The sequence below is a fragment of the Brachionichthys hirsutus genome, unplaced genomic scaffold (assembly GCF_040956055.1).
Source record: "Brachionichthys hirsutus isolate HB-005 unplaced genomic scaffold, CSIRO-AGI_Bhir_v1 contig_646, whole genome shotgun sequence".
NCBI classification, from domain to species: domain Eukaryota; kingdom Metazoa; phylum Chordata; class Actinopteri; order Lophiiformes; family Brachionichthyidae; genus Brachionichthys; species Brachionichthys hirsutus.
In genome coordinates this window covers 170,659-198,184 of record NW_027180356.1, presented here as the reverse complement: position 1 = coordinate 198,184, position 27,526 = coordinate 170,659, and the positions used below count along the sequence as shown (strand labels likewise).

Below are 27,526 nucleotides of genomic sequence, written 5' to 3'. Positions count from 1 at the left end.
TTGCATATAGTGTTTGAGCGTGTGCGTGGATAGTTGTCTGTCACTGTGTGGCCCCGCAATGTGCTGGTGACGTGTCCCAGGTGTACCCCACCCATAGCAAGCTGTGATAGGCTCCAGCAACTCCCGTGACCCGCAAAGTGCAAAATCGGCAAGTAAGTGGATGGATGGATGTTAAAAAAGTCTATTGTAAATGAATGAGGACAAAGATCTCACTGGTTCCTTTAGAAAAAAAGGTGTGTTGTAAATACTGGCGGATATTTAGGTAGTACTACAAAGTGGTCAGTGTTGGTGTGTTGTTCTTGCAACATACTCTTGTTCCAATGTTGCACTGTACTTGTATTGTGATGACACTGACAATAAAAAGCTTAATTAAAAAAGCTTAATTAAAAAAAATAATTATTGATTTGTCATAACTGATGCCATAGACACTATTTTTTAATTAGTTGTAAGTAGACAAACAATTATTATTTCATGCAAATGTAAAGAATTTACATAATTTGTGTTGAGAAAATATTCTTATATAGTATTATTATTATATAATAGTATAGTATTGTGGTAAATGTTGCAACTTCATTGTCTTATAGGCTTTTTGTTGTTTGTTGTTGTTTCTTTGTTGTCATTTATAATAATAAAAAGAAAATACATCAATATTTCCAAAAATAGAGAGTAAATGTTATGCATTTATTTCAGCACTGTGCCATACCATTCAGACGATCACGTTTCATTTCATCATCACATTTATTCACTAACACGACCTGAAATCGACCCTTCGTTACATGGCATGAACACTGCATGACGTTCCTCTTGTTACAGCATGTTTCAAGTGAGTCTGTGGGCAGTTTCCTGTGCATCTAAATTGTTATGAAACCTGTAACAATAAAGTTTCCATCATGTGTTATGCATATAAACAAATGACAAAATGCTTGCACAACTTCTCCAGATTGTCCTTTAGTAATATTGACACTCGAGCAGAAGTGGCAGATGACTCCACCTTTTAGCAAAGTGCAAGCTCTGGGCACAAACAGGAACATAATGTACGATATGGCAGTATATATACACAACAATTACTAGGGTTAGCTTCATTAATGTTCACTCCACATACCCTGTTCACACTTTAGAAGAACATCTTGGAAGTTAATGGGGGAAAACACAGGCTATATGGGTGGATACCGGAATAAATACAGTGTTTTAATGCATAACATTAATTTATACTGGTATGAATAGCAGTTCTCATATAATATGGTTTATGCAGATAGCTTTCATTCCTGTTTGGTATATGTTCTGATAATGGCAGTTGCAGTGCTAACCCCCTTCCATAAGCCCATCCACAAGTAAGAGTACCATTAAAGAATCTGTATGTGCCTCTGCGTAGCGTGATTGACAAGTCTGATGGTGAATAACAAAGAGTAACAGCCTGTCGCACTGATGCACACGTGGAGCGATGTGTTATGTCGTCAGAAGGCCGTACAGAGCAGTCTAGATTTATTCAACACAAGCTTGTCTCATTTTGTGCATGTCTACACTTCAAAGTTTCAGAAACACCTCTGACATCCTCATTCTACCTCTTGAACTTGTTTTAAGCCGTCAGGGTTTCGAGTCGGGGACCTGTGACAGCTGCTGTCACTTGCGTTATCGTTGTCAGTCTGTGTGTGCGTGTGTTGTGTTGTCAGTTTTCGTGGCCGTGGGGTTGATACAGAGGGGTAGAGATTCAGTCGATGGCTTGATCTACATTCTTTCTCAGTCCTCTCAGTTGATTTCCTCACATCACTGTGTCATCATGTCCGCCTTGCTCCACTCATCTGCATACGACGGGTACACCTTCCATCGCTCTCGCTCCCTCTCCCTGCTGGGCTGCAGCGGACCGTCCTGGACTATAGAGGCAAACGGATATGCATGGCAGAGCTATTGGGGCGTGCAGCCAAGATATAGATGGCACTCTCCTTTAAAAAGTCTGCCCAGGTCATCAGTCTGTGGAATAAACAGAGGGGTATATTTCCTAGTTAAATACAAATATTTATTGTTACTGTATAATTAAAATTAGGGGAATGGAAAAGGTGCTGTGGAGAGAGGTTGAGCAAACGAACCATGGAGCACTTCAGAAATAAAGTTCATAAAGGACAACAGTGAAATGTTAATAAAGTTTATATGCAAGAACAAAAGTGCTCCTTAACATAACCACAAAGAACAAATAATTTGATGATATTAGAGAAAGTAGAATGCGCAGATCCCAGTAGATCCAGATACTTTTGAGTTCTCTAAAAATGATTGCAAATTGTTGCAATATGAAATACGTGATATGTCTCTACTGTCTGGTGACAAATGTGAGCCAGAGGTCCATTGTAGGATGAGGAAAGCCTGGAGGGAGAATTGTGTTTCCAAGAACACAGCAGTTTGGGTCCTATAATTTTACTCCAAATTAATTCCATGAAATATTAATGCGTTTTGCACAAGTACGTCTCCAAGTTCATAAAGGCAATTTGTAGCCTGGTCCAGTGGGGGGGGGTCAGGATTTATGCTCACAAAGTGAACAAGTTTATGTAAATTTCCTTGCTGGTGTTAGCTTCATCCAACTGATATTTACAGCAAATCTGTTATAGTTAGTTTCTAATATTTTTTGCCCATGTCTTTTACGTAGTCATAAATCCAGTGAAGACAAACCTGTTTTCATCAGTTTTGCTCCGTTCACTGCCGGAGCTGGCTGGACTACTCTCGCACATGGGTCCAACGTGACTTATGCTGCACCAGAAGACAAAGAATAAAAACACAAAAGCAGGAGTTCAATAGAATACTAGTAGTCACTGAAAGGAGAGGATGCCAAATTCTTATATAAAAATTTGCACTAAATTATTTCTTTACTCGCCTGTACCACTAATCTTTTTAAGTGCTTTTCCAGAGACGTGTCTCAGGGATCCTACAGATGCAGCTGTGCACGTGCACGCAATGAATTTAGTTTTGTTTTCGTTTTCAGGGGCTTTTCTGGCAGAGCTGTTTGAGACAGAAAAGAAGGATGCTGTCCTGCAGCATCTGTTTTTTATTTTGACCAAAGACTGGGACAGATATTTCATATGGTGTCTGGGAACTGTGTTAACTTGTGGAAAAAGGGTATACCGGCAATATGTGATCTCTAAGTATTTTAACAAGGCTGCTTCTAGGGGTATCGAGCCCCTCTCATTGACTTCCTCTGCAGCCAGGCAGCATTTGCTGATGAGCTCCTGAAATCGGGCAGGTGGTGTTTCAGTATGAACCTAGATTACTTCTACATTTATATAAGTTCTTTTTTTTAGCGTTCAGTCAGGTAGAGGCTCTTATGAGGATTCTTTTGAGTGATGTGGAGAAAAAAAAGTCTTATCTCTCTCACGCTGAAACTTGATAATGACTATAATCCAGCTAGCAAAGAGTAGCGTCATGCCTCATTCAATATTTCCTTTTTAATGAGCATGGCTGGCTTTTAGTGTTATGCATGGACCTGATGTGCACTCACATGCTTCACGTCCACAGTGTCCACTTATAGTGATAAGTGAGGCTTTTAAAGCAAAGCTCTCCCAAAGAGATCAGAAGGATCTCTTTTTGATTCCTGTAATCAGAGGCCAGTGTGATTCGATTCATGCCTCCATGTAACAAGTCCTAATCAGAGGAAGGGCTCACATTATGCGTGTTGCATTTCATTCAGGGAAGCATGACACTTTGATTGCTGTGTATTTAGAACGAGTTCAGATATGTAGACTGAGGGTTAGATTACAAGTAAAATCTAAATCAAGGAGTTGTCTGAAAATACTTGGAGGTTTGCGGAGAACTCAAGGGTGTTGACGTGAGGATGACAGCCATGCAGGTCTGAGTCACACTCACCCACAATTCATAGGAGAGCAGATTCCCATGAGTCTGTGGGGAATGCCAATTGTTGCATGGGTGACAGTGATGAAATGGCACAGCACAGGAGATGAGTCAGCACAAGAGGTTATAAGCAGTAGCAAACACATTCACATGCATGCAGTCACATGACACTCTCTGAGGTGGTGGAGGAGCCACACAAATCTGAAATACTTCATTTATTTCATACTTTGGTGGTCCACTTCATTCAAAAGAGGAATGTGTCTAATTGACTACATTTGTTCGTAGTCACCACTTACTACAAATTCTGACATCACGTACAAAACATATGACAAGTTGTTAAACTGTGATGTAGCAGTGCATGAGTAACTAAAAAGGATGAAGCGTGATGAAAGTCTACAGAACCACAGATACAATACTGTCTTGTATCTTTTTGCTTTGTCTAAGCCCTGTTGCTAAACATGAACAGATCTCAGGCCAAACACAGCACAGCCTGAAAAGTCTTCGAAAATGCATTCCGACAAAAAGTAAATGGCTTTGTCAATCCAGTAACGGACAGTTTATTAATTGCAGAAAGGCAATCATACTCTGCCTCCAAATGGAGGGCATTAAGTGCTTGCCAACATCCTGACTAGCAGTGCAAAATGCATCATCAAATGAAACGTATTAATATAATATAGATCTGGCTGAATTTACTCTTTCTTCACATGTTGTGATAATTTCAATATGTTTCCCAGAAGCAAATATTCTGTGATAATCCTTGTTTCCTTTATTGCCAAATCCAATGCCTCTCATTCAACTTAATTAACATTGACTTCCCTGTCATTATTCTGCATGCAAAGTGTGATGGAGTGTAAATAGTGTGAAGTATGCCTGTTGTATATTCCTCCTCCATCTCCAAAGATAATAACAGTTTGCTCATTTGCATACAAAAACGAAACGCATTTAAAATAAAAACTAAAACTAAAAAACACGCAATTTAGGTCCAGTTCATTATTGAAAATGAGAATTAGTTCTCACTTAACTTACTTGGTTAAATAAAGGTAAAATTCAAATTAATAAAAAGTTCAAGAAGACAATGTGTATCTCCTGAAAGGGGGTTATCAATATATATATATATATATATTATTATTAATCCCATTGAAGTCTATCAATAGCAACATATTATTAATTTCAATTGATAAATATCCCTTAAACTTGCTGCCCTTACGATGCAACTTTTGCATTTATAACCACAACTTTAAGATCTTTAGACAACTACAGTATGAGTGAGAAACTAAATAATGAAGTTAGGGTCCAGACAGATGGAACAGACCAGAGTTCAATATATTCTGATTGTTTTCATGTTACCATGGATCCAAGTTAAGGTATGCATGATTATCACTTAAAAGGTGGGCCTGTAAAACAGAGAAGGGACGCATTTCAAAAGCCGCAGCAACCTAAAATGTTGACAAGGGGACACATGTCCAGTGAAGTACGTTTGTGTGTTTGTGTTGATGTTGGGGAAAAAAATGACAATCATTTTTTTCATCCCTGACAATTAAAGTGGTGTATGATCTGCAAAAAATAAAATAACAAATGTTTACTGCGCTCTATATTTTTGAACCTAGATTTTGTCCATAACATGCATATTAGAAAACAAAACACATTCCTATCTTGCCTCTAATCATATCTTTTCCCAGAGGAGGCAAACTTTTTTTATTTTTCATGACTGTTACAATTTGCATACAGATGAAACCCTAACTCCCCCCAAAATGTCTGCAGGACTTTATGCAGATGTTTTACTGTTAGTCTGAAAATAGAATATGTTAGACTGGTTTTGAGTCTTACTACTTACTGACTCAGTCATGGCTGGATTTGTCTGTGGTGTGCTCACCTCACATTGCAGGACTGTGAGTCTTTGCTGAGCTTCTGGAACCAGGACTGCTGGGCCTGGCGCCATTCTGCTCTTGAAATCATGCCATCTCGATCCAGGCCCAGACTCAGGAACACTGATCGTGCGTTGTCTCTCTCCTTGGCAGTTAACAGGCGCATCATTGAGTTCTAGAAATAAATGTTTTATTTAAGTAATACATTTGCCTGGATGTCCTCCTTTTATCATTAATGTTTTTTCATCTGCATTTCAGTGCTGTAATTTAGAGGCATGAATACAAATTTTTTGGCCTCAAACTTTTTCAAGTATATTATCACATGTTTGACATAATTAGCAAGCAATGCTTTACCCCATGTCACCTCAGAGTCACAAATTGCAAATCGTAAAATGAATCTGCAAAGCCAAAAACATATAGTATTTAAGCTGCTGCCAGGGCATCAAATGCAATAAAGGAGAGTAATTTGGGGACACAAGCCAATTTTCTTTGGATCTACAAGAGGAAGGGTTGATTTTACCAGACACCCCACCTGGCAGGCTGGAAGATACCGTTCATCAAAACACAAAACTGATTGTAGATTATTTACACATCATATGAAATATATGCAGAAATATCATGCAGCATTAAGCTCAGAAGTCTAGTCTTTTTCAGAACTGCAATACTTTATAGGTCATTTATGACTGTGTCCGCTACAATGAATGAAACAACATAAACAAAATTCAAAATTCATTGGAACGTAGTTCAACATATTTCATGTTGATTACCAATGCAGACATCCATTATCCGGCTGCTGCTTAAAACTCAAGCAAACATTTTTGTCAGCAAATTGAATGAATCCTGTCCGAGGTCGTGCTGTCCGTAATTCTAACAGACGATGCTACGTGTTCATGGGTTCTAAGCCTCCCTTCATAATGTGCAAGAATAACCCCAAATCCTTGTATTCCTACATAGTTTACACTTAATGTAGTTCTGCAACACAGATGCACTTGAGAATTACCATTTTTCCAGTGTGCTAAATACAGTAATAACTTGACATATGAGCATAATTTGTTCCTGGACCGAGCTCGTAACTCAAATCACTAAAGTACGTAGACACTTTATACCGTAATTGTACCTTACCCGTACACAAACTTAGATATAATTAGTTCTGCCTTTGGAAGGCTTTGTGTCCTTATTAGCATCGTTCTGTTTGAGAATTGTACATATTGTCGATACACTCCACTCAGTGATGCCAAATCACTCAAAGCGCTCGTGTGTCGAGGTATTACTGTACTGTTATAGGAATACTGTGAGTTGTATCTGAAATATATACAACATGTGTATTCATTCTATATATACTTTCAGATGCCATCCATCAGTGTCACACTGATTATTCGGCATCAGCAGCATTTATCGGGCATCTACCTGTCATCATTTTGTGTTCAAATGTAAACAAGGCCACGGCAACTGAGACATGCAGACAGTTACATGTATGAACATAATACTGATTCAGTTGTATGAGGCATAGTCACAACTTAAGTGTCACAAATCGTGCAGTCTGCGCATGGGATTTACCTCTGAGCGAAACTTCCTCAAGACCGCCAGTGTTTCAAAGCACAGGAAGTCCGACCATTCAATGTGGCCCTTCTTCTCGGGATCCAGCGCTGCAAACTGAGCCATTACTTCCTCCTCTTGCTCATCGGTCAGGTCTTTATCAAACTGCTGCTTGGATACAAAGTGGCGGTACTGAAGCAGCTCATCTGACACCAGGCATGACTCTACAGCAGCAAGGAACAATTCATCACATCAGATCTAATTAGTTGCTGTGCAGTCTTCCAGAAATAATTACCTTATGGTGACTCATTCTCAACAATGGCACGGGGCCACCTCTCACTGATTGCCCCCGCCAGCCCCCCCCCCAAGCTATGGAAAAATGCCACACACTGAGGAGGAGATAGGCGGGAGGAGCAATGATGGTTAATTCTACGTACATGTAGTATAGCTCTCTGTCAGGTCGAGTACTTGTTCACCAGTGACCTTGTCTCTGCTCCCCAATGGAGGTTGTAAGAGTGCAGAAATAGAGGTTGCCTCCGAACAAATTAATTTAGTGTCAACAGATGTAGAGCAATTGACAGGAGAATGTAAGAAGTCAAGACTGTCGGTTAAGCAGAACGTGGTCCTCAAAACATCTTTTGAAATGGATTCATTCTGGTTCCAACGGCCGAGCTGAGCTGTGAGTCTGACACAATCAGACCGTTTTCACGTGCATTTGTTAAAGTTTCTCTGCACTCATTAATAATGTAATTTTAAAAAGCAAGTGACATCACAAATAGTTTGTTTCAAATTAGCATTTATCATGCAAAAGTAAACATGTTCTGCTTCATATATTCTGCAGGGAGGGGTAGCGGCCATTTAATGTATTTTAATATATAATAATTGCACATTATATAAAAGCGAATGTTTTATTCCATCTCCTACTGAATATCTATTTCTTCTCCACTTAATTTTCACTTTTGTTCTGTATGTAAAACTGCGAGGCCGCGCTGTCATGCTGTAAGCTAATGCGAGCATGCTAACTAATGCGATGAGACTAATAGGCATTAACGGCTACCAGCTTGTATTTAAGTGGCAAACCAATTTAAATTGCCATTTACAGTAGCAGTGTCTTATTTTCTAACTTTACTTTACGGCGACTCACCCGGGATGATCTTGCACTGCTTGAAGGTCTCCATTAGGCTGTACATCTCCTCCTCTGTTAGGAGCAGATTCAGATTATCCTGCAGGAAATGGAAAGACGACGGCAGAGAATTTCATTTTACGAGAAACAGAAGACGTAATCATTAATTTAGTCAAATGGTGCATGACATAAATGTGATCTAATTATCTAGAGTCAGCCCTAGATGTGCTTCCTACAATTATTCATAAACATACAATGTAATGGATTGCGATGTCAGCAACTATTACATATTCCATGTTATTCAATAAAGGTTTTTTAGTTCATTTCAATTAAGGTTTGAGTGTTTTATATTCAGCATAACATTTTTTTTTTATGTGTACATGATTACAAAAGCTCAATCAATGTTATTATGTCATATGTTTCATGCCAGCATCACATGTATGTCCATCCATCCATCCATCCATCCATCTTCATCCGCTTATCCCGGGGCTGGGTCACGGGGGCAGCAGCCTAAGCAGGGAAGCCCAGACTTCCTTCTCCCCGGCCACTTCCTCTAGCTCTTCCGGGGGGATCCCGAGGCGTTCCCAGGCCAGCCGAGAGACATCGTCTCTCCAGCGTGTCCTGGGTCTTCCCCGTGGTCTCCTCCCGGTGGGACGTGCCCTGAACACCTCACCGGGGAGGCGTCCAGGAGGTATCCTGAATAGATGCCCGAGCCACCTCATCTGGCTCCTCTCAACGCGGAGGAGCAGCGGCTCTACTCCGAGCTCCTCCCGGATGACTGAGCTTCTCACCCTATCTCTAAGGGAGAGCCCAGCCACCCTACGGAGGAAGCTCATTTCAGCCGCTTGTACCCGCGATCTCGTTCTTTCGGTCACTACCCAAAGCTCGTGACCATAGGTGAGGGTAGGAACGAAGATCGACCGGTAAATGGAGAGCTTCGCCTTTCGGCTCAGCTCTCTCTTGCTCTCAAGAGAAAGCACATGTATGTGAATGAATCAAACACCGTATTTATACATTTCCAATACTTTTCCAGAATCTGTGGTTAGATGAATAGCAAGCACTTCGGATAAGGTTTGGGAAAATGTTACCATTCATCTTTCATCCTAATGTGTCATATTCATGGATGTACAGCCATAATAAAAAAAAAAAATAAAGTTCTTTAAAAGAAACAAAAAGTTTATTTCATCTATATTTACATATGGCCAGGTCAAAATGTAATAATGTGTATTTAATTGCTGCTATGGAAATTGAAAGCCATCCAATCACATTAATGTGATGAAATATGCATGGATATCAGAAAATCCACAAATAGGGATAAAAAAAACCCACAAGAAATATTGATTTTAATATTTATATTTTTGTGTAAATTATTTATGAAACTTTAATGATCTCTATGGTGACTGTTGGTTAGTTAACTCCAGTTTGTTTACGTTACCCTCAATTATGGTTACAATCGATCAATACTTTCTAAAAATCTCATTATGAACTCTAAATGAATATTTGCAGCACCATGTAGAGAGAGCGTGTCGGACAGCAAACGACGGGGCGTTCGAAGACGCTCCGTCACACCAATCATTGAATTTCATCGAGCTCAGGTTTCCTTTCCAGAATATGTGACTATGACAAATTGCAAACAAAAACACGGTAGCAGTAAATACTGCTAAATAAGGGGAAGTATGAAATAAATAAAACCAGAAGTTCAGTGATCAAACTTAGATTACCCTCGTCCACACACTGACTCTGTCTTGGGTCCACACCCATCCCCAACTTTCACTGCATATTAAAGTTTAATTTGCCGCAATCGAAGAAGGCCACTTGGCCTCATTAAAGCAGCCACTGGGAAGCGGACACATGTCCCAGCAAGCTGTGCGTGTCCTGCTGCATTTCTTCAACCTGCCAACAAGATTACAGCAAAGTAGTAACACCATGAATCAAGGGTTCATGCCGTATGAGCATGTTTGCTTATTTCCTGCAACGCCTCTTCCGTTTTTGACCATTAAGGACTGAGCTATTCATATTAATATGGACCCACACAGTACCGGACATGAGCCTCAACCAGGATAATAGACTCACATCCTGTCTGTATCTCTCCGGCATGTGATGTGGATGCAGGCTGGGACACCATGTCCTTGTTTAAGTTTTAATGTGTCATTGCAGAAGACTGGAATTGTTACTGGAATGTGTCTCAGCTAAGCAAGAGTTACAGCCACACAACAACAAAAGCCATTGAATGGGGATTTATATCAAGAAAGGAGTTTTACAATCTTTTTTTTTTTTTTTTAAAGAATTTTACAATCTTGAGATTCAATCTTTGAACTTCCAGGCCTCACTTGCTCAAAATGTCATTTCCAAGAACTTTTGGGGAAGAGTTTGAGAATCCTTATATAGTACGTATCAATATATCTAAATATGTTATTCTAAAACTGGAAAAGCACTCAGAGAGTGCAAACCTCAACCAAGCAGTTCATTCATTTCTCACCGCTTATTCCGCTATCGGGTCACGGGCCAAGCTGGAGCCAATCCCAGCAGTCAATGGGCGAGAGGCAGGGTACACCCTGGACAAGCCGCCAGTTCATCGCAGGGCAACACAGAGACAGACAACCAGCCACACACACACTCACACCTACGGACAATTTAGGGTCACCAATCAGCCTAGGCTGCATGTCTTTGGAGGTGGGAGGAAGCCGGAGAACCCGGAGGGAACCCACGCAGGCACGGGGAGAACATGCAAACTCCACACAGAATGGCCACAAGCCGGAGACGAACCTGCGACCATCTCGCTGTGAGGCAACAGTGCTTACCACTGCGCCACCGAGCCGCCCCCAAGCAGTTCATCCCCCTCATAATTAAAGAAAATGTTCAACATTTTGCATGATAGTTGAGTGAGTGTGTTTTTGCTTATGTGGACTTCTGAAATGGTTTGTTATGTAATATCAGACCCCTTTATGGCTGTGATTTTTGGTCAGTGAATTAAATGCATATTTGACAAGATTTTATTTTATTATTATTATTACAAAGCCTCCATTATAAGTAAACGTAAAAATCCAGATTTCTTTGTATCCAGATGGATATTTTAATGGGATCTAAACTAGACCCATCTTCAGATTTTTTTTCCCACCAAGATCCATCCAGCAGTTTTTCCTTAATCCTGCTAACAAACAAACAGACAGACAAACAGCATCAAAAACATAACCTCCTTGGCGGAGGATCAACAAGAAAGTGCATTCTCATACTGTGTGGGAAGCACAATTCTTTTTGTTTTAATCTGTTGCAGCCCTCTATGTGTTTTCCTTTGTCACATCAACTATCTGTCACAGGTGCTAAGATGATTACCTCCGCTGAGGCGGACAGACAAACTCATTTGTTTGTCTGTCCTTCTGTTGGCAAGATAGCTCAAAAGGTTCAGGATGGATCTTAATGAAATTTTCAGGAAATTGTGACATTTTGGTGATGATCAAGGAGAGATCCTGGATTATGGATCAGTTTGAAATTTGTGGTAACATTGCAGTCAATGGAGCTTTAAAATTCGTTCATTAATGTCTCGGTTGATTATTGACCAATGTTTATGGAATTTGACACAATCATGTAGGGTGGGGGCCTCTATCTCACAACTGCATTTAATCTGGATTTTTAATTTCATTGTTTTTACTTCAATTTAAACCAAAATATTAAACCTAAATGTCTCCAAGTCAAACCCATATACACTTTAGAGATAAATCTTTTAAGGGTCACTTAAAATACTTAAGCGTTGATACTTCGCTGTATTCCCAGAACCATATTGCAGATAATAGGCACATAGTATCGATTGACCAGAGCTGAAAAGCAAAATGCGGACTATCTACCGGTATTCATTACAATAGACATAGATGGGGTGAAAAACAAATGACTCTTTTTTTCCATGTCAATGAAACATGTAGCAAGACTCCTTCAAATGCACTTTTTAACAGGCACGCATTGGTTGGTCCAGAACTGTCAGCACAAGCTCAAGCAGAAGCCACGAGGTCATTTATGATCCATATCCCTGTTGCATATGATTGGCTGCCACTGAAACATTCACCCAGCAGTTTGCTTAGAAGGGCTGACTGTAAATTCACTTTCAAGGAAACTTGGTCCGTCTGCCAGCAGAAGTCTCCGGTGCCTATATGTGAAAGTAAATGTCAGTCGCAACAGAAGGGGGGATTTGTAACAGCTGAATGATGTCTGCTGACAAATAAGCTTAGAATTCACAATTTAAAGAACATCTCTCTCCCGCTTCCTTTCTCTGAATCGTCTTCTTTCGCTCACATTCACACGCATTGAAAAAGGAAGTTGAAGAAGGAGCCAAAAAAAAAGATTGTGCGAGAACATCACCCTGGCAAAGCAATTTCACTTCGAAAAAAATCTGTCGAAAGCCAGCAAAGCCCCTCCTCCACTCTGAAGGGTCCTCCAGCAAAAGCGCCCTTCAGCTGTTTATGCCTCGATTAAAACAGACTTGTATTAGGCCTCAAACAGTGCCACGCTCACCAGAGAGACATCAGCTTTGTCAACGGTCTGGAATTCCTGATGAGAAGCCAAGTGTTTGTTGCAATGAAGATAACGGGAATTACAGCTGTGCAGCACAAAAGCTGCCATCATACATGCAACATGGACATAAAATCAGCAGCAACAGACGAGTACTGGAAGCCGAAGAGCCCAGTGGTGAAAAACCACTCGATCCGTGACCTTCCAAAAAAAAGACAGCAATAAGAGAAAATATTGCAGTTTTTTTTTTCTTTAGCAATATCTAAAGTTTTGAACACAACTTAATAACAACTGTTGTATTAACAAGCTGTGGCGAATTGACTTAAAGGCAGATCATTCACCATGACAACTGTCACTGACAGCTTTAGCTAATTAGAGCTGTCTAACACTTAGAGGAAGCAGAGCCTCTGTTTGTGATATTAGCTCCACTTGAGTGGGGTTTTTTTTTGCGGTGACTTGGGGAATCTGCCATGAAAAGAATGTGTTGTATTGTTATTATGCTCCTCTCAAGTCCGTGTCTTTATATTTATGCTTAGCCAGGGATATTTTTGTGAATTAACTTCTTCCTGTATCACGTTATTGTATTTGTCAAAGAGAAATAAAAAAAAGGATTGGCTCTGTCTGGCAGGCAACTCAGCGTTCAACATCTGTGAAACAAGCCGTATGAATCCATACGTCATAATTTAAAGCTTGAAGTCTTTGGAAGTCTGAATTTGATTTGTGGCCTTTAATTAAAATAAGGTGTGATGTCATGTTTCAATGTCCAGATTGAGGTTTTTATCTTAACTATTTATAAGATATTACATCTAATGAGCATATATTATTAAATACTGTGCACATTTAAATGTGCATTAATGTAAAGAGACCAGTCAGATTATCGGTAACTATAATAAAAAAAATTGTTGAGCTCTAAAGTAGTTTTTAATAACCAGAACAACTTTTTTCTCTTTTTGAAAATTCATTACCATATTCTTAATTTGTGTGTTTTTGGACCACCACAACTTCCTTACATTAAACTGATGCATTAAACGTCTCTGTATGTGTCACAAAGCTAAATCATTTCATGGAATCCGTTAAAGGAAAAGCACAACTCCAAATAAAGTCTCAATATAGATATTGATTAAATATTGCACCAAATGTTCCTCGAAACCTAGTTCTTTTTTTTAGAATGAATCTGCATTTGTTAATCCAACATTCATTTATTTGTATTCATCATTAAAGAGTGCAAGTGGGACGAACAGACTTACACAATAGTAGCAGCTCCAGCCGATAACATCGTGGGCTGCGTCTCGCATCTCCTGCAGGGCCTCGGCACGCAAGTAGCCAAGCTCCCTCAGGCAGCCATCATGGAACACCCGGGTGCAGATCCTGCAGGGGTACAGGTCATCGGCCGTCCACACCTCACACACGTCGCACATCTCATCACTGGGTGGCTGACAGAAGATTAAAATTGCATCATTTAGAATCTTATTTTGGGGGGGCAGTTTGAGGATTACTCTCATGTCCATCGAGGATGGAATAGACAGGTGACCCTTACCATCAGTGGTGTGTGTGTGGCTTGATGGTATGGTGGGATTGCTGTCTTATAATGTATCAGCGGTTCAGTGCTGTGTTCTTTGTTCAGATGTACAGATATAATCACATAGAGACTAATACCCATGGCTTTGTCCAAATGGCCCATTGTCCCATATTGTCTCCCTAACTTTCTCCATTTACATCCAGAATAAATTCAGATGTCAAACCCATAAAATGACAGCAGGAGGCTTGACTGGTAAACCATGGAAACACATTTCCATTTACCATCCACACACTGTTTTATTTGTTTTAATCTGTCAGTGCTGTAGCAGCAGCTTGACAGCTGCACACATAAGACATATGAGACCTTTGCAAATCTCTTCAGCCAGCGTTCATCTTATAATCATAACCCATTTCATGTGCATCCATCTTCAGTACAAGGGCAAGACGCAAACATCATAGTCGAAGGCAAAATAATATCTTGGGTTATGCTTTGTGGCAAAGGTAATAAACGTCTAGGATGGGGTAACATCATAAAGATGACGCTGACAAATTAAGCGACCCTACAAGCCTGATGCTCACACATAAAGAAAGAGCAAACTACACAAAAAGCATCTGGGTCAGTAACCTCCAGAAGGTTGGGATTGCAATTATACACAATAAATTCCCTTGAAGTCTGTCTCTTTAAAGGAAAAATATATTCTCTAGTAAGAAAAATATATTCTCTAGTAATCTTAGATTACGATTCATGCAACATTTAAAAAAACTACCCCCCCCCCCCCCCCCCCCCAAATATATATATATACAAATGAAATAAAAATCCGTAGATCGATACTTTTATTTCTGCACCTCTCAGAAAAATGTAACTGCGATAGCAAGTGAGACTGTGAGACAATGTTTACACTTTGCCAAATAGACAACCTGATGGTGTCAGCTCTCCTGTTAACTCCCACCCCTGTCGTCAGTGTGGCCCTGGATATAGCCAGCCGGAGCCGCCCGCCCACAGGTGCCATGCTGTGAAGAGTCCTTGTACACAACAACACATCTCTCAGTGTACGAGGAGATAAAGAGGCTTGCAGAAAACTACTTCAAACTCGTACTTTCTCACCTTCAACAACGGTGTTTAGATAAAGCCCGTTTTCACCCTTGCTGGAACGCTTTATCAAAATGTCTATCCTTAGTGAGGAAAAGAGACGATATTCTGCTGTTGCCATGGAGATTGTTGACATGCCTGAGACACTCTTTAATTTTAAAATGTGAGGATTTTTAGTGTTACATCAAAAAAGGAGTTCAAATATGAAGTCCTTACTGAGTTAATGAGGAAAAATGGAATTGTTTCATACCTGCTCTTTCTTCTCCAGCTCCACCTCTACAGGCTGATCATCATCGGCTTCCCTTTTGGGCCGCACAAATGCAGGTGGTGTGAGCTGATGGCTCTTGTCAAGGTCTTCAGGCTCCACTCCTTTCCCATCTCGTAATCTGGACCAAGCCTCCTGGTTGGCCTTACACTCAACCCTGGCTGGCGCTGAGGCCTGCTGGGAGGTTGAAGGACATGCACTATTGTTCGTCTCCTCTTTCTCCTCCTGCTCTCTGGTCTTTTCATCAACACTGGCCGATGGTTTGGCAGGGCCATTGCCTTCCTCCACCTCACTGTCTGCCTGTTTAGCCGGGGGATAACGGTCTTTAACTCCCGATTGGAAGGCAGACACGACGGCGTTGCATTTCTGCACCTTCTCCACCTGTTTCTTTGACATTAGCACTCCCATGGCTGCAGACATATGGAAAGAGAAAGAAGCAGAAGAGATTTACTCTAATAAGCTGCATTAAAATCGACACTGGCCAACAGCAGCACAATTATCCAAGATCCTCCAAGGTCCTTGAAAGCATTTTTTGTCATTTTGACTAATTCACTGGTGCCAAATATTTAATCAATAAAAGTAATTCAAAAACATCACTGAGTATTATATTGATAAGATAAATGCCAAACCTTAGCCAGTCTGATACACAGCCAGTCTGTGCTAACTGTTCAAATTACAGCTCACACACTTAACCTGTATATTTACCAAGTAGCTGCAGACCACTTAACCCAAGAAATAGCATGTGTTGAAAGATTTGGGTTTGTTATAACCAGTTCTCTGGTGGGTTGATTTCTCCATTTGATATGTTTTGATGCAACTGATAAATGAGACACAGCTCCAAGAAGTAGGACACTAAATATTGGCATTACACCTTGATGTTTGTACTTCTAAATGTGTCACTAATTGCTTCCATATCTCTGAGTTTTATGCAATATGGCAAACATGCCTTAAGCTGGGATATGAATATTTAATCCCGGTGTTTTATGTTATCTATAAAGCAGGCCTGTGATTAAGGATAACACTGTTAAATATTAGTAGTTATTTAATGCAAGATGCCCCAGACACCTAGGTTAATGGGTGTATGTCCCCAGTAGGATGAGGTTTGGTGCCTGCTTACATTCCAATCCAATGCAGCTGAATGGAATTTTGATTTGTGGTGCTCACGGTGCAAAAGACCAGCAGTGTGTCTTCTGAGGAACAATCGCTTCGATCGCCCAGCACGCCACATCTCCCGGACTCTCCAGTCACCCTCTCCTCCCATCACAACATGGAGGGCACTTCATCAAAGGCCTCCACATACCCCCCCCCCCCCATCTGCATCCAGGAGCAAAATGTGCACACACAGTTCATGAAGCTGAACCCCCACAAAGCTGCTGGGCCGGACAATGTTTCCTTCTCCATCCTGAAACACTGCCACTGAGCTGACTCCTCTCTTCACGGGCATTTTTAACACCTTCCTGGAGTCATGTCATGCAAGCCTGCTTTAAATCCAATTTAAATACAATTCTCATAAGAGAATTCTTATGCTGAACAAGTCATTTACATTTTCCCAACAAATATTTTTTTTAATTTGTCATAGATTCCTTCTTGCATGACCTTGTTTTCAAAGGTCAACCTTGTCAACCTGCATGGGAGTGGGAAACATCACCTGCTTCCTGCTTGGGAAATTAACCTCCATGATTTTGTCAAGAGGCCAGATTTTGCTCAGATATCAGGGAATACCTCAAGAGTAAGCATTTGCTGTGTGTGCATATAAAACATGTGCCTCATTTGAATTCCACAGTAGAGTTTTCATGCACAGCATCAATCACCTCAACTTGCTGAGCTCAGCCAGCTGTGGATATTTGATATCATCTGTCTTCTCTTCTGACTGTTAGGCAAATTAAATGATTTATGGTAAGATCGGCTTTATTGATCCCAGTGAATGAAAATAACTTCACTCTTGTTGCATATTTTACGTTTTTATGTTATTTTATAGTCTTTAAAGTCTTGATTGGGTTTTTTTTTAGGAATAATGCGGCAACACATTAATCTATGAGCAACTCCTGACCAAACTACGTTATGTGAAATCATATACCATTAAATGTGGTGCATTATCACAGAGCTTTGAAAAACTATATATATAAAAATTGACTTAGTTCTCATTTTGCACTTAAGTGAGACACAACCGCGAATTCTGGTATTGAAAAACATGCATCTATAATGGTTTGAAGTTGATTACATGGTACTTATGGGACATATGTCTTGGCTCTACAATGCAACCCCATCCATCCATGGTCCTCGTAAGTGCTTGTGTGAAATTCTATCCCATTTATCTGAAGTAATATGGGACTCATTCCCACTCTCCTCTACCCAGGCTCTAATAGTCTGTCAAGGCTTATGTTGTCAGGCTGCTGGTGAACTCATGCTTCATAGCGTGTGGAAGATAAAACAGTTATTTAAAAAGAGGCATTATTGTACAACTAAATCATGAGGTTCGAGTGGAGAGTTAGTCCTGCACTGAATATCTATCTGGAGTCTCTCTCAAGAATGAGGTCAAAGATAATGCTGGTTAGAGCATTGCACTCTTGCAGTGCAAAGTAATTCATTATAAAACATGATGTCCCAGTATTGAATTTGCAACATGAGCACACTGAATAAACAATGAATAACAATGCAAAGGACAATAGAAATTGTAAACATGAGTTCCAGTGAGATGGCAACTGTATTTTTCCCCAGTGCCTTGGAATAGAGAAAGGGGCTCAGAATTAAACAGTATTTCCCTCCATGCATTTTCTTGGATGGATGGATAGACTTATCCACCTTGTGGGTCATGGGTGTTGCTGGAGCCTATCCTAGCTGACTACGGGCGAGAGGCGGGGTACACCCCGGATGTGCCACATGTGTCTCACAGAGGCAGACGCACACACTCACACCTACTCACACCTTGGAGTAATAAAAACACCCAAATGTCATGTTTTTGGAGGTGGGTAGAAACCGGAGGAAACCCACACAGACACAGTGAAAACATAAAAACTCCACACAGGTAGGAATCAAACCGAGCATCTTCTTGCTGTGAGGCAACAGCTCTACAGATGATGCAACTGTGCAGGCAGTAAGATACTGCAAAGGCCAGAGCACTATTTAGGTTGACCTATAATAAATAGCCTATTTAGTTTTATTCTTTTATTTAATTTTGTTTGTGGCTGTTCACTTTTATTTAATTTATATTAGATGCCAGTTAATTAAACGTTCATCAGAACATCGCCAAAGTCAGGAAGATTGTACCTAAATGAATTGGGATTTATGTCTATACAACATTGCATTACAATCCAGCGCCTGTCTGGATCAAATCGGTCCACAGAGACTGACTGGCATGGAAATGACAAACTAGCACTAGCTTGGATGATGTTAAAACCTGCTAAATACATAAGAATTATCTTTGCCGAAGATTCCAAACAGCTCATAAATGCACTGCAAAATAACACACCACAATACATGTTGCTACCATCATTATTATGGCTTTTATATCTGACCTTCCCATCCTGGCTCAGTATAGTGCTGGCACAGAGACGGTGGCAGCTTTTAGATGCCTTCAAGGATCAGCCATCTCTTTGCAGTTTGTATACTTTTCACTTGTCTAAAGGCAAAGACTCAAACTAATACTTGTCACAGTTGGATCCTAAACTGTGCAGTGCAGATAATGGACCGTACAATATTAAATGAGATAATCAACAGTAAACAAATTGCACTTTAATGGCCGGAAAAGTGAATAGGCTTCAAAAACAGCAGGGGGATGAATCAGTAGCAATAACAAATAAAGTAAATGCTATTAAAAGCCTGAATGTCTACAATCTGTCAGATAAATGCCAGCAACAAACAACACACATTTCATTATCCTAAAAAAAACAAGTACTCATAATTTGAAAATGAATACTATTTTCTTAAATATAGAACAAACAAAAAAATAAGCTATATATAGATCAACAAAGCAAAGATAGAATAATGGTTTGCATTCGTCAACCAGAGCAGGAAGCAAAGCCACTGCTGATGAGGACATAGGCGACCTTGTCATTTCCAGGTTAAATTATGAATTTTAAATAAGGGTGTTGTGTTCTTTTTCTCTCTGCACAAGTTGATTCTGACACAAATAGGTCAGTGATTGCCTTTGATACTTCAGTTTATTATAAAGCATTAAGAAGGATGCCACTTGGGTGCCTTTGCAAGTCTGAGATCCAACAGCTTCTGACTGAAGGCCTGTCAAATTGCTCAACCCCTTTTTCTGCCGGACTGACAGCAATATTTGCGCAGCTCAACATGTGCGTGAACTCCATGCTCAAGAGAGACACTGCTGACGTATTTGTTTTTCATCCGTAACTGCACATTAGTATTTTCAGCAAATACATGCTATTTTGCATGTCAGTACAACAGCTTAGCAGAACTTGAGTCTTATTTTTGCAGGTTTGCTCATGATTATTAATTATTTGTAAGACAAAATGAAGACAAACAGTTTTAAACAAAATAATTCTGAGAGTGTAAACCTCTGCAAAGGCAGCTCATTTTCCCCACGATGTCATTGAACTTGAAAGCAGCAATCCAAAAATAGTTTTGCCCTTATACTATGACTCCTTGATTTGTCCATGAATAATCATCCCTTGCATCCCCACAACTTGCATACCTACGTACCTTCCTATATGTATGCATACATCTACCCATAAAATGCACCTACAGACATTTATACTACAAAAGTCATACGTGAAATGGCAGGAGAAAATGCCGCCGCTGCCACACTCTGCCCTGCCATCATCATAACCACTGATGGAAGTGATCAAATGAACACTTGTTCTTGCTCAAAGTGGAAACTTTTGTGGCTAGGTGCAGTAAAGAACAGCCAGGAACTATCGATCGCCTGGCAGATATGTTTTTCAAGTAGAATAAACAGCGTTCTTTTTATGCACCGTGTAACGGAGACTCTCCAATCACATCTGTATAATCAAATCCAGTTCCACTGATCTGGTGCTGCAGGCTAGGATCCCTCTTGGATGTCTATTCTATGTTCTAGAAAAGAAAGTTCAATATGCATCTGACCCATACTGTCATACAGCTCTTACTATTAATGCAAAAAAATAAGAAAACCACTAACAGACTTCACTACGACACCAGAGATGTCAAAGATTTTAAGTGAGTCTGTGAATGAAATACTTTATGAATCACAAGAACCTATCCATTGGTCTATAAAACATGTCTTAGTATTGAACAAAACGTTCAATTTAACCCATGTCAGGATGTCACTTGGTTGTCGATCGCTACCATAAAAAAAAGTTAGACAATTACTCAGTAATACATTTTATATATTGTTTCTTATTTTGTGACTTTTATCCTTATACAACCTCTTTTATTTGACAACTGTCATTCAGCCAGGCTCCCAGATTGCAGCGATTAATTTCCTGAGCGCGAGATAATAATACAACAAATGGCTAAACTAGACATATAATGTGGCAAATGGAACACGTTTCTTCAATTGCCAAATTTATTTACAAAAAAGATCCCTCTGAGGCCCAAATTCACCCTTCACATTATGTTTTGAAGGCAATAAAATTGGACAAAGATCGGATGAACTGCCTCAGGCTTGACATTCACTGTGAGCAGCTGCCTCTCCAGCTTTGCTCTCTTTCCGAACCCCTCTGAATGATTTAAATGCCCCAGGATAAAAAAAGATCTGGACCAAGAGAAGGAAAACAGGGACACTCCTTGGGGCAGAACCTGCCATATGTGACTGAGAAAATGTTTTTCTCTCAAGCTGCAAGAGAATATTCTCTTTAAAATGGGAAAGCAGATCAGTGAGTTCCACATCTTAGTTTACGGGACAAGGTCTACATTACAACTACTCGCCTCATTCAAATCTCAGAGAGACGTATACAAAGAAGTCAAGCAATGATTTTCCTATTTTTCCAAATGATTTTAACATACTTGATTCAATCTGGCTTAGGCTCATATTTCATGTCAGCGAGAGGACGATCATGAAGCTCTGAGGAGCATCTTGGTTTAGTTAAAGATTGACAATTTGTTATGCAGGTGGCACCAAAGTGCTTTTAAACCCTTTTGTAGATGGTTGACGGTCCACTCATTTCTTCAACAACACCAGACAATGGACCAAGTCTCCATAAGCAGTGCCTTTATGAAGCATCAATTCCACATGAAGTCATTTTCTGAATGTTATACATCGCTGACAAATGAGAAGAAATAAATGGTGGTGGATCTATATCTTGTCACACAGCCTGGTGGGAAGCACTATGCTGAAACAGGATATTAATCTTTAGCTAGAATTGGATCCATTGACTCCTGAAAACAGAAGTGTGTATTAAATGCCAAAAGGGACAGCCTCGCGTGAAAATTAGTATTCAGTCTCTGTTCCCCAAAGTGTCACCGTGGAGGTGTTATTGAGGTCGACAGGAGATCATATAACAGCCATGTCTCATTTTATGAGGGGGGGGGGGGGGGGGAGCCTCCCACTCCTGAGAAATATTAACCAGTCAACCAGTCTAAAGTCAATACTTTTGTTGAGACATATTATTCTTACCTGTAGAATTGTTGTAAGATGTTTTTGCAGGGAGAATATCTGAGCGGATATTGATCTGAGATGTCACACAAGATCACAGTGATTATGTGTGAGGGAGCCGTTAAACCATTTTGTTGCTTGGGCTTGAAAGATGGGCATATAACATAAACAAATGTTGATGTTTTGTCCATCATTGATTAAAAAAAAAAAGAATTTCAGTAGAAAGAGTTGCTTTTCTGGGGTTAAATGTTTCAGCACAATAAGTTGACATTCAAATTGTTCTCAATATGTTTAAAAATATTTTGTCATTTCAACTTTGTTCTGGACTAAAGTGCAAAGGACAGAAATCTGTATCTGGATTTGCACACATTCCTTTCCTAAAAGGATTTGGATGTCACTGCTGTGTGACTAGAATCCCAACCAGCCCTGCTTTACAGTCCTTGTTTTGCAGCTAGAGGAAGGGGCGTTCTTTTTTTTTTTTTGAATGGGAGCTCCACAAAGCACGCCTTTTCATGGGAATAACCCCCCCCACCCTTTAGCTGAAGATCTCACCCACGGACCGGAGAAGCAAAGACCTAGAACGAATTAGCTAACGAGTTCTCCCTGATCCATGTGGTGGTGAGTGAGTGGAATCAATAAGAGTCATTCAAACCATTTTAAAGCATGCATGTAGATGCATCTGGACACACGGAGCTAAAAGCATGAGCAGGGCTCTCGAGCTTTGTCCTGTCTTGTCAGCACTAGTGAGAGAAAAATACTGCTATATGCATATAACATCTCTCTCTCTCGCTCTCTCCCTCTTTTTCTCTCTCTCTATTTCTTTCTTTGCCTCCTCCATCGCCCTAAACACAAATGCATTCTCTACCATCCAATAGCGCAAACAAATGCACTTGAGTGATTCAAATTCAGCTTGTGGACAGACCCTAAAGTAAAAGTGCCTAAATGGAGATGGAATGTAGATCTCAAAGCGTCGTTAGACTGGAGACATCAGGCGCTGCCAGGCAGAGAAGCCTGTGCCAGCCCAAGGATAATCTGACAATAACCACTGAGCAGGAAGCAGTGAAGCAGCTTGGGCTGCAGGGCTCTGTCACAGACTGAGGAGCAGGACGAAATGTGCTTGTTTGTGGATGTATTTGGGTTAGAGCATAACAACAAGCGGATTGAAAGCTGAGGCGGACCGAGGGTTTAATGGATAGCATCGCTCCCTTGCGGGACAGCGCTGGGAAAGTGCAGCAGAGCAGCTGAGGACAGAGCGATCCACGCAGTACGGCTAATGCAGCGAGCAGCATTCAGTTGACAATGACCCATCCATGCCATCAGTTGCAGATGTAGATCTCTAACTGACACAACTTACAGTGTAAGTGCCAGAAAAAGTCTGGAGCTTGAATGGGTTTTCTAGAATGACGTGCATCCACCCATCAGCTCCGTAGATTGTTCCAAAAGAAAAACTACAACATGAGGGAAGCAGCTAAAGCCATCCAGGTTAGCGACTCGTGTAGTTTGATAACAACCATTCACACCCATGTGAATGATGACCTAAATATGCATCCCATGCAAGCCATCTGTAATGAGGATTCCCAGCATATCCATATTTGCAACATAAAAAAAATAAAGAGAGAATGAATACTGCACATTTTGTTATATAACACAGACGGCAGTTAGAAAAGCAGGCTACCGGGGGACTCACCGTAAAGACTGAAAGGCTACGATCTCACTTTGTCTTTTCTGTGTCTCAAGCCCGGCCGTCCAGCATGGCAAGACTTTGCTCGAATGAAGTAAGTGCTCCTTTACGTGCAGCCCTGCAGGGAGATAAATGGCACGGCAGTTTATCAGTCCTTCCTTCCCCCCCCTCACGGTCCCACAGAGAAAATTCACAGTCGGAAGCGGCTTCCCATTCGAGAGGAATAGAGACTTCTCCCGGACCCGTGGACAGCTCCAGTGCTGAAATCTTTTTGTTTCCTTTTCACCTCCCCACGCTCCTCCTCCCTGATCTACTCCCTCAGCATTCAAGGAGAGGCAGCACAGCAGCCTGCTGGCAGCGGAGGCAGGAGGAGAGCTTGGTGCAGGCTCACAGACGGCCACTGAAGTCAAATCAAGCTTTATCAACCGTCATATTTGAAGCCGCCCTCCTCTCCCAGCAGCCCATGCGAGGAGGTCCTAATTCTTTTTGTTTGATAACCTGTAGACGCCTCAGTAGTTGCCCTGGAACGTATTGATAAGCTGGATCACCAGGGGTCTGCAGTTTCCAGAATAATGAAGTGAAGAAAGATGATTCTTCAGTGGCAAAGTGTTTCACCTTCATAGATTAGATGAGGCATGCAGTTTGGGTTCAGTCACATTTCACTCACATCAGAAATGTTCAGATGTTCAGAAATTAGAACATTTGTTACATGAAGTTATGTCGCGGATGCAAACCTGAAAGATCGATAAAAAGATGGAAATCCCAATATTTGATTTTAGCTAGTTTTATTGTTTATAAATCCTGTTTGTGATTCTCACAACTGCAAACAATTCATAAAACATGCGTTTTTAGTAAACGATAATTAAAATAATTATTGATTTGGTGTCATTCATGTGACTATCATTACAATAATCCTTCCAATCTAATACACAATGGGCACAAATGACCAAATTACCTTTGTTGTACAAAAATACACATCTATAAATCAGGCACTATCTTGAAATTACCTTCTGCAAAAGTTACTTGACATTAAACAGCATTGTTTAATTTGTATATGAGGTGTGATAACTAAAAGCTGAGTCAGTGTCAATGAAAGGCAAGTCATCCAGTGTCTGTCAAGCAGGAAGTATGCTTAATGTATGAACGACTGCACGCACCATGTTTCGCTATGTTGTTCCATAAACTGCTGGTTCAAAAGGAAATACATACATTTTTAATGAAGGCGTAAGTGCACATGGACCCATTGGTCTTGAGGTGCTTGGCTTCTTTTCTCAGGGGGGGGATTGTCAGCTGCGGTATGTCACAGGGGTAACCCGACCCCTGATTTTCCTGCAGTCACCTTTGCGCAACACAATGGTAGAAGTTTAGTATGGTAACTTAAAACAACCTACCGGCACTTCTTGTCCAATGAAAATATGGTTTTGGAACTATATTATGTTGCGCAACTGGAGTCCCAGCATGTCATTGAGAAATATATACTATCCACAGGGCAACAAACGTCAGCCACAATCAATGCATTGCCAATACTTTAGTTGGCGATGACATTTATCAAAATCAACAATAAAGAATAAGATCACAGTGGTGCTTTAACAAATCTATATTGGAGTATTGGGGTAAACTCAATATAGTTTGCAGTGCAAACAAAACTGCACAGTCCACAGTAAATTCTTCTTGTCCTGGCCAAAGTAGGCTGTTTGCTGTCAGTGGACATGAAAACAGTTGCCAGGAAGCATATTAGACATTCACAAAATGGCATCTTCATTGCTTTCAGCCAGCGTTGCCCAAATACCAATACCGCTGTCTGGAGCCCATATTCATTGGTGAAACGGTCATTGCATCCTAACTTAGACAGCGTTCGGTTTGCTATCTGCAAGAGAAAGTGCAGCATTGCAGCACTAGGCTTGTTTCCAAGTTTTAAAAAAATATATATAAATTACGTGCCAAGTGTTCTAAGTAGCTTTGGATAAACTATATGAATGTAGGTCAAGATTTTACTTTTTGCCAGCAGCACAAAATGTACAAAGTGAAATGACTCAGAGTGAGTCAGTGATTTTGGAAACAGGATGTTGTCCGTCCACCGAATCAGAAGCCATCAACGGTATATTCCAATCTATACTATATTTCCATTGACTAAGCAAAGAAAATATTTTTTACTTTGCCTTTGATTGGGTGTGCAACATACAAAAGAAAATCTCTACCTTTACAATTTCTGGCAATCGATTGCACGACCAATTCAGGTTTGTGTAGTCTTCAATATTTAAATAAAGCTCTATTTGTATTTATTTCATAGAAATGGGTTCTGAATGGAGATGGAACAAACCCAGCCTTGGGTCCTTTTCAAAATAATAATAAGAAAAAGGCTGGCAAAGTAAAAGGCAAAGGCTCCGTGTCCTCAGAATAATGGTCTTAGGTTGTCACCATTAGCAGTCTATTCATGGTCCACTTAGATGCTCACAGTGGTGAGAGTCCCACACATCTTAGAATTGGCGCACTGCACCAACTGCCTTTTTCAGCACTGAATTTCTTTACCTGAGGGTTGAGAAAAACTTTCCTAATTCCACATGATCGGTGAATCCAGAGTGCTTTTTGGGGATTTGTTACCCGCTCATGCCACCTGATTCCCCATGAGCACATGAAGGCTCATCGCTGCAGCATATTTACCTGGTTAATATGAGAGTAGTTTCAACCTTTTCACCTAACTCTCTGCTAGAAAGCTAACAAGTATATTTATCTGTTTAATATGATCATGACTGATTAAATAATCTTAGTTTTACAGTGAAACAAGTCAAACTGTTTGAACCAGTCAAATAATGTAGTCAGAAGGGAGGTAAGATTATCAGGATCTGCACCCCAGCATCGCTCATTAAATATATTACCCTTTGTAGAAACACTGATCTGATTGAGTCACAGATCCACTTCCATAAATGCCACTACAGCAGAAATCAAGCAGAGGGACATGCCCCCTGGGACAGAGCTGTGCTCCACTTTTGGCATATTTTGGATTAAGTCGCATCATGGGATAAAATGAGCTCTCTTATTGATATATTCTTAGAGAGTATCTGAAATATTTAGATATGTACCACAGGTGATAGCAATGCAAAGTCACAAAATGTAAAAGGTCTCAATATACATCTTTAGACACATCTTACAGTCGCCCATTCATTAAGTTCATATTTAATCTAGAATTGTCCAACACAAAATTCTCAAAAAACATAATCTAAATAACTTTAATGTTGTTTTATAGACTGAAACATTCCTGAACCAGAATGGCATGTTCTCTGCCAAGAATCAACATCCAGCCGTCCATCCATTGTCTTGTAAATGAGACAACGTGAATCATCTCGCCTACAGTCGCTTTATCCACCTTGCGGGTCACGGGTGTTGCTGGAGCCTATCCCAGGTGACTACGGGCGAGAGACCCGGTACACCCCGGACGCATCGCCAGCGCATCCCAGGGCCACACACACAGTGTGGACAGTCAACCGCTCGCTCACACACACACACTCACACCTATTGTCAATTTGGAGTGAACTATTCACCTTAGTTGCATGTTTTTTTTTTCCTCCTGAAATTCTAAGT

General features: G+C 40.5%; 1 protein-coding gene across 1 annotated transcript; it reads right to left on the bottom strand.

Moving 5' to 3' along the window:
• Nucleotides 1-1,871: 1,871 nt before the first annotated feature.
• Nucleotides 1,872-16,136, bottom strand: LOC137913994 (PHD finger protein 24-like). The gene is made up of 8 exons (XM_068757614.1): nt 15,714-16,136; nt 14,103-14,288; nt 8,377-8,455; nt 7,254-7,456; nt 5,705-5,871; nt 3,847-3,879; nt 2,659-2,736; nt 1,872-1,968 (listed from the first exon to the last, which is right to left on the bottom strand). Exons 1-8 carry the CDS (start codon nt 16,134-16,136, stop codon nt 1,872-1,874), a joined length of 1,266 nt encoding a protein of 421 aa, XP_068613715.1.
• Between the last annotated feature and the right edge of the window lie 11,390 nt (nt 16,137-27,526).

Bases quoted from the DNA above. Each gene is read 5' to 3' on its own strand.
- LOC137913994 (XM_068757614.1), bottom strand. From the start codon at position 16,136: ATGGGAGTGCTAATGTCAAAGAAACAGGTGGAGAAGGTGCAGAAATGC. The intron at 14,289-15,713 runs GTATGAAACAAT...ATCTTCTGTCAG, and splicing joins AGCTGGAGAAGAAAGAGCAG to CCACCCAGTGATGAGATGTG. The intron at 2,737-3,846 runs GTGAGTGTGACT...CTTCTGGTGCAG, and splicing joins TGCTCTCCTATGAATTGTGG to CATAAGTCACGTTGGACCCA.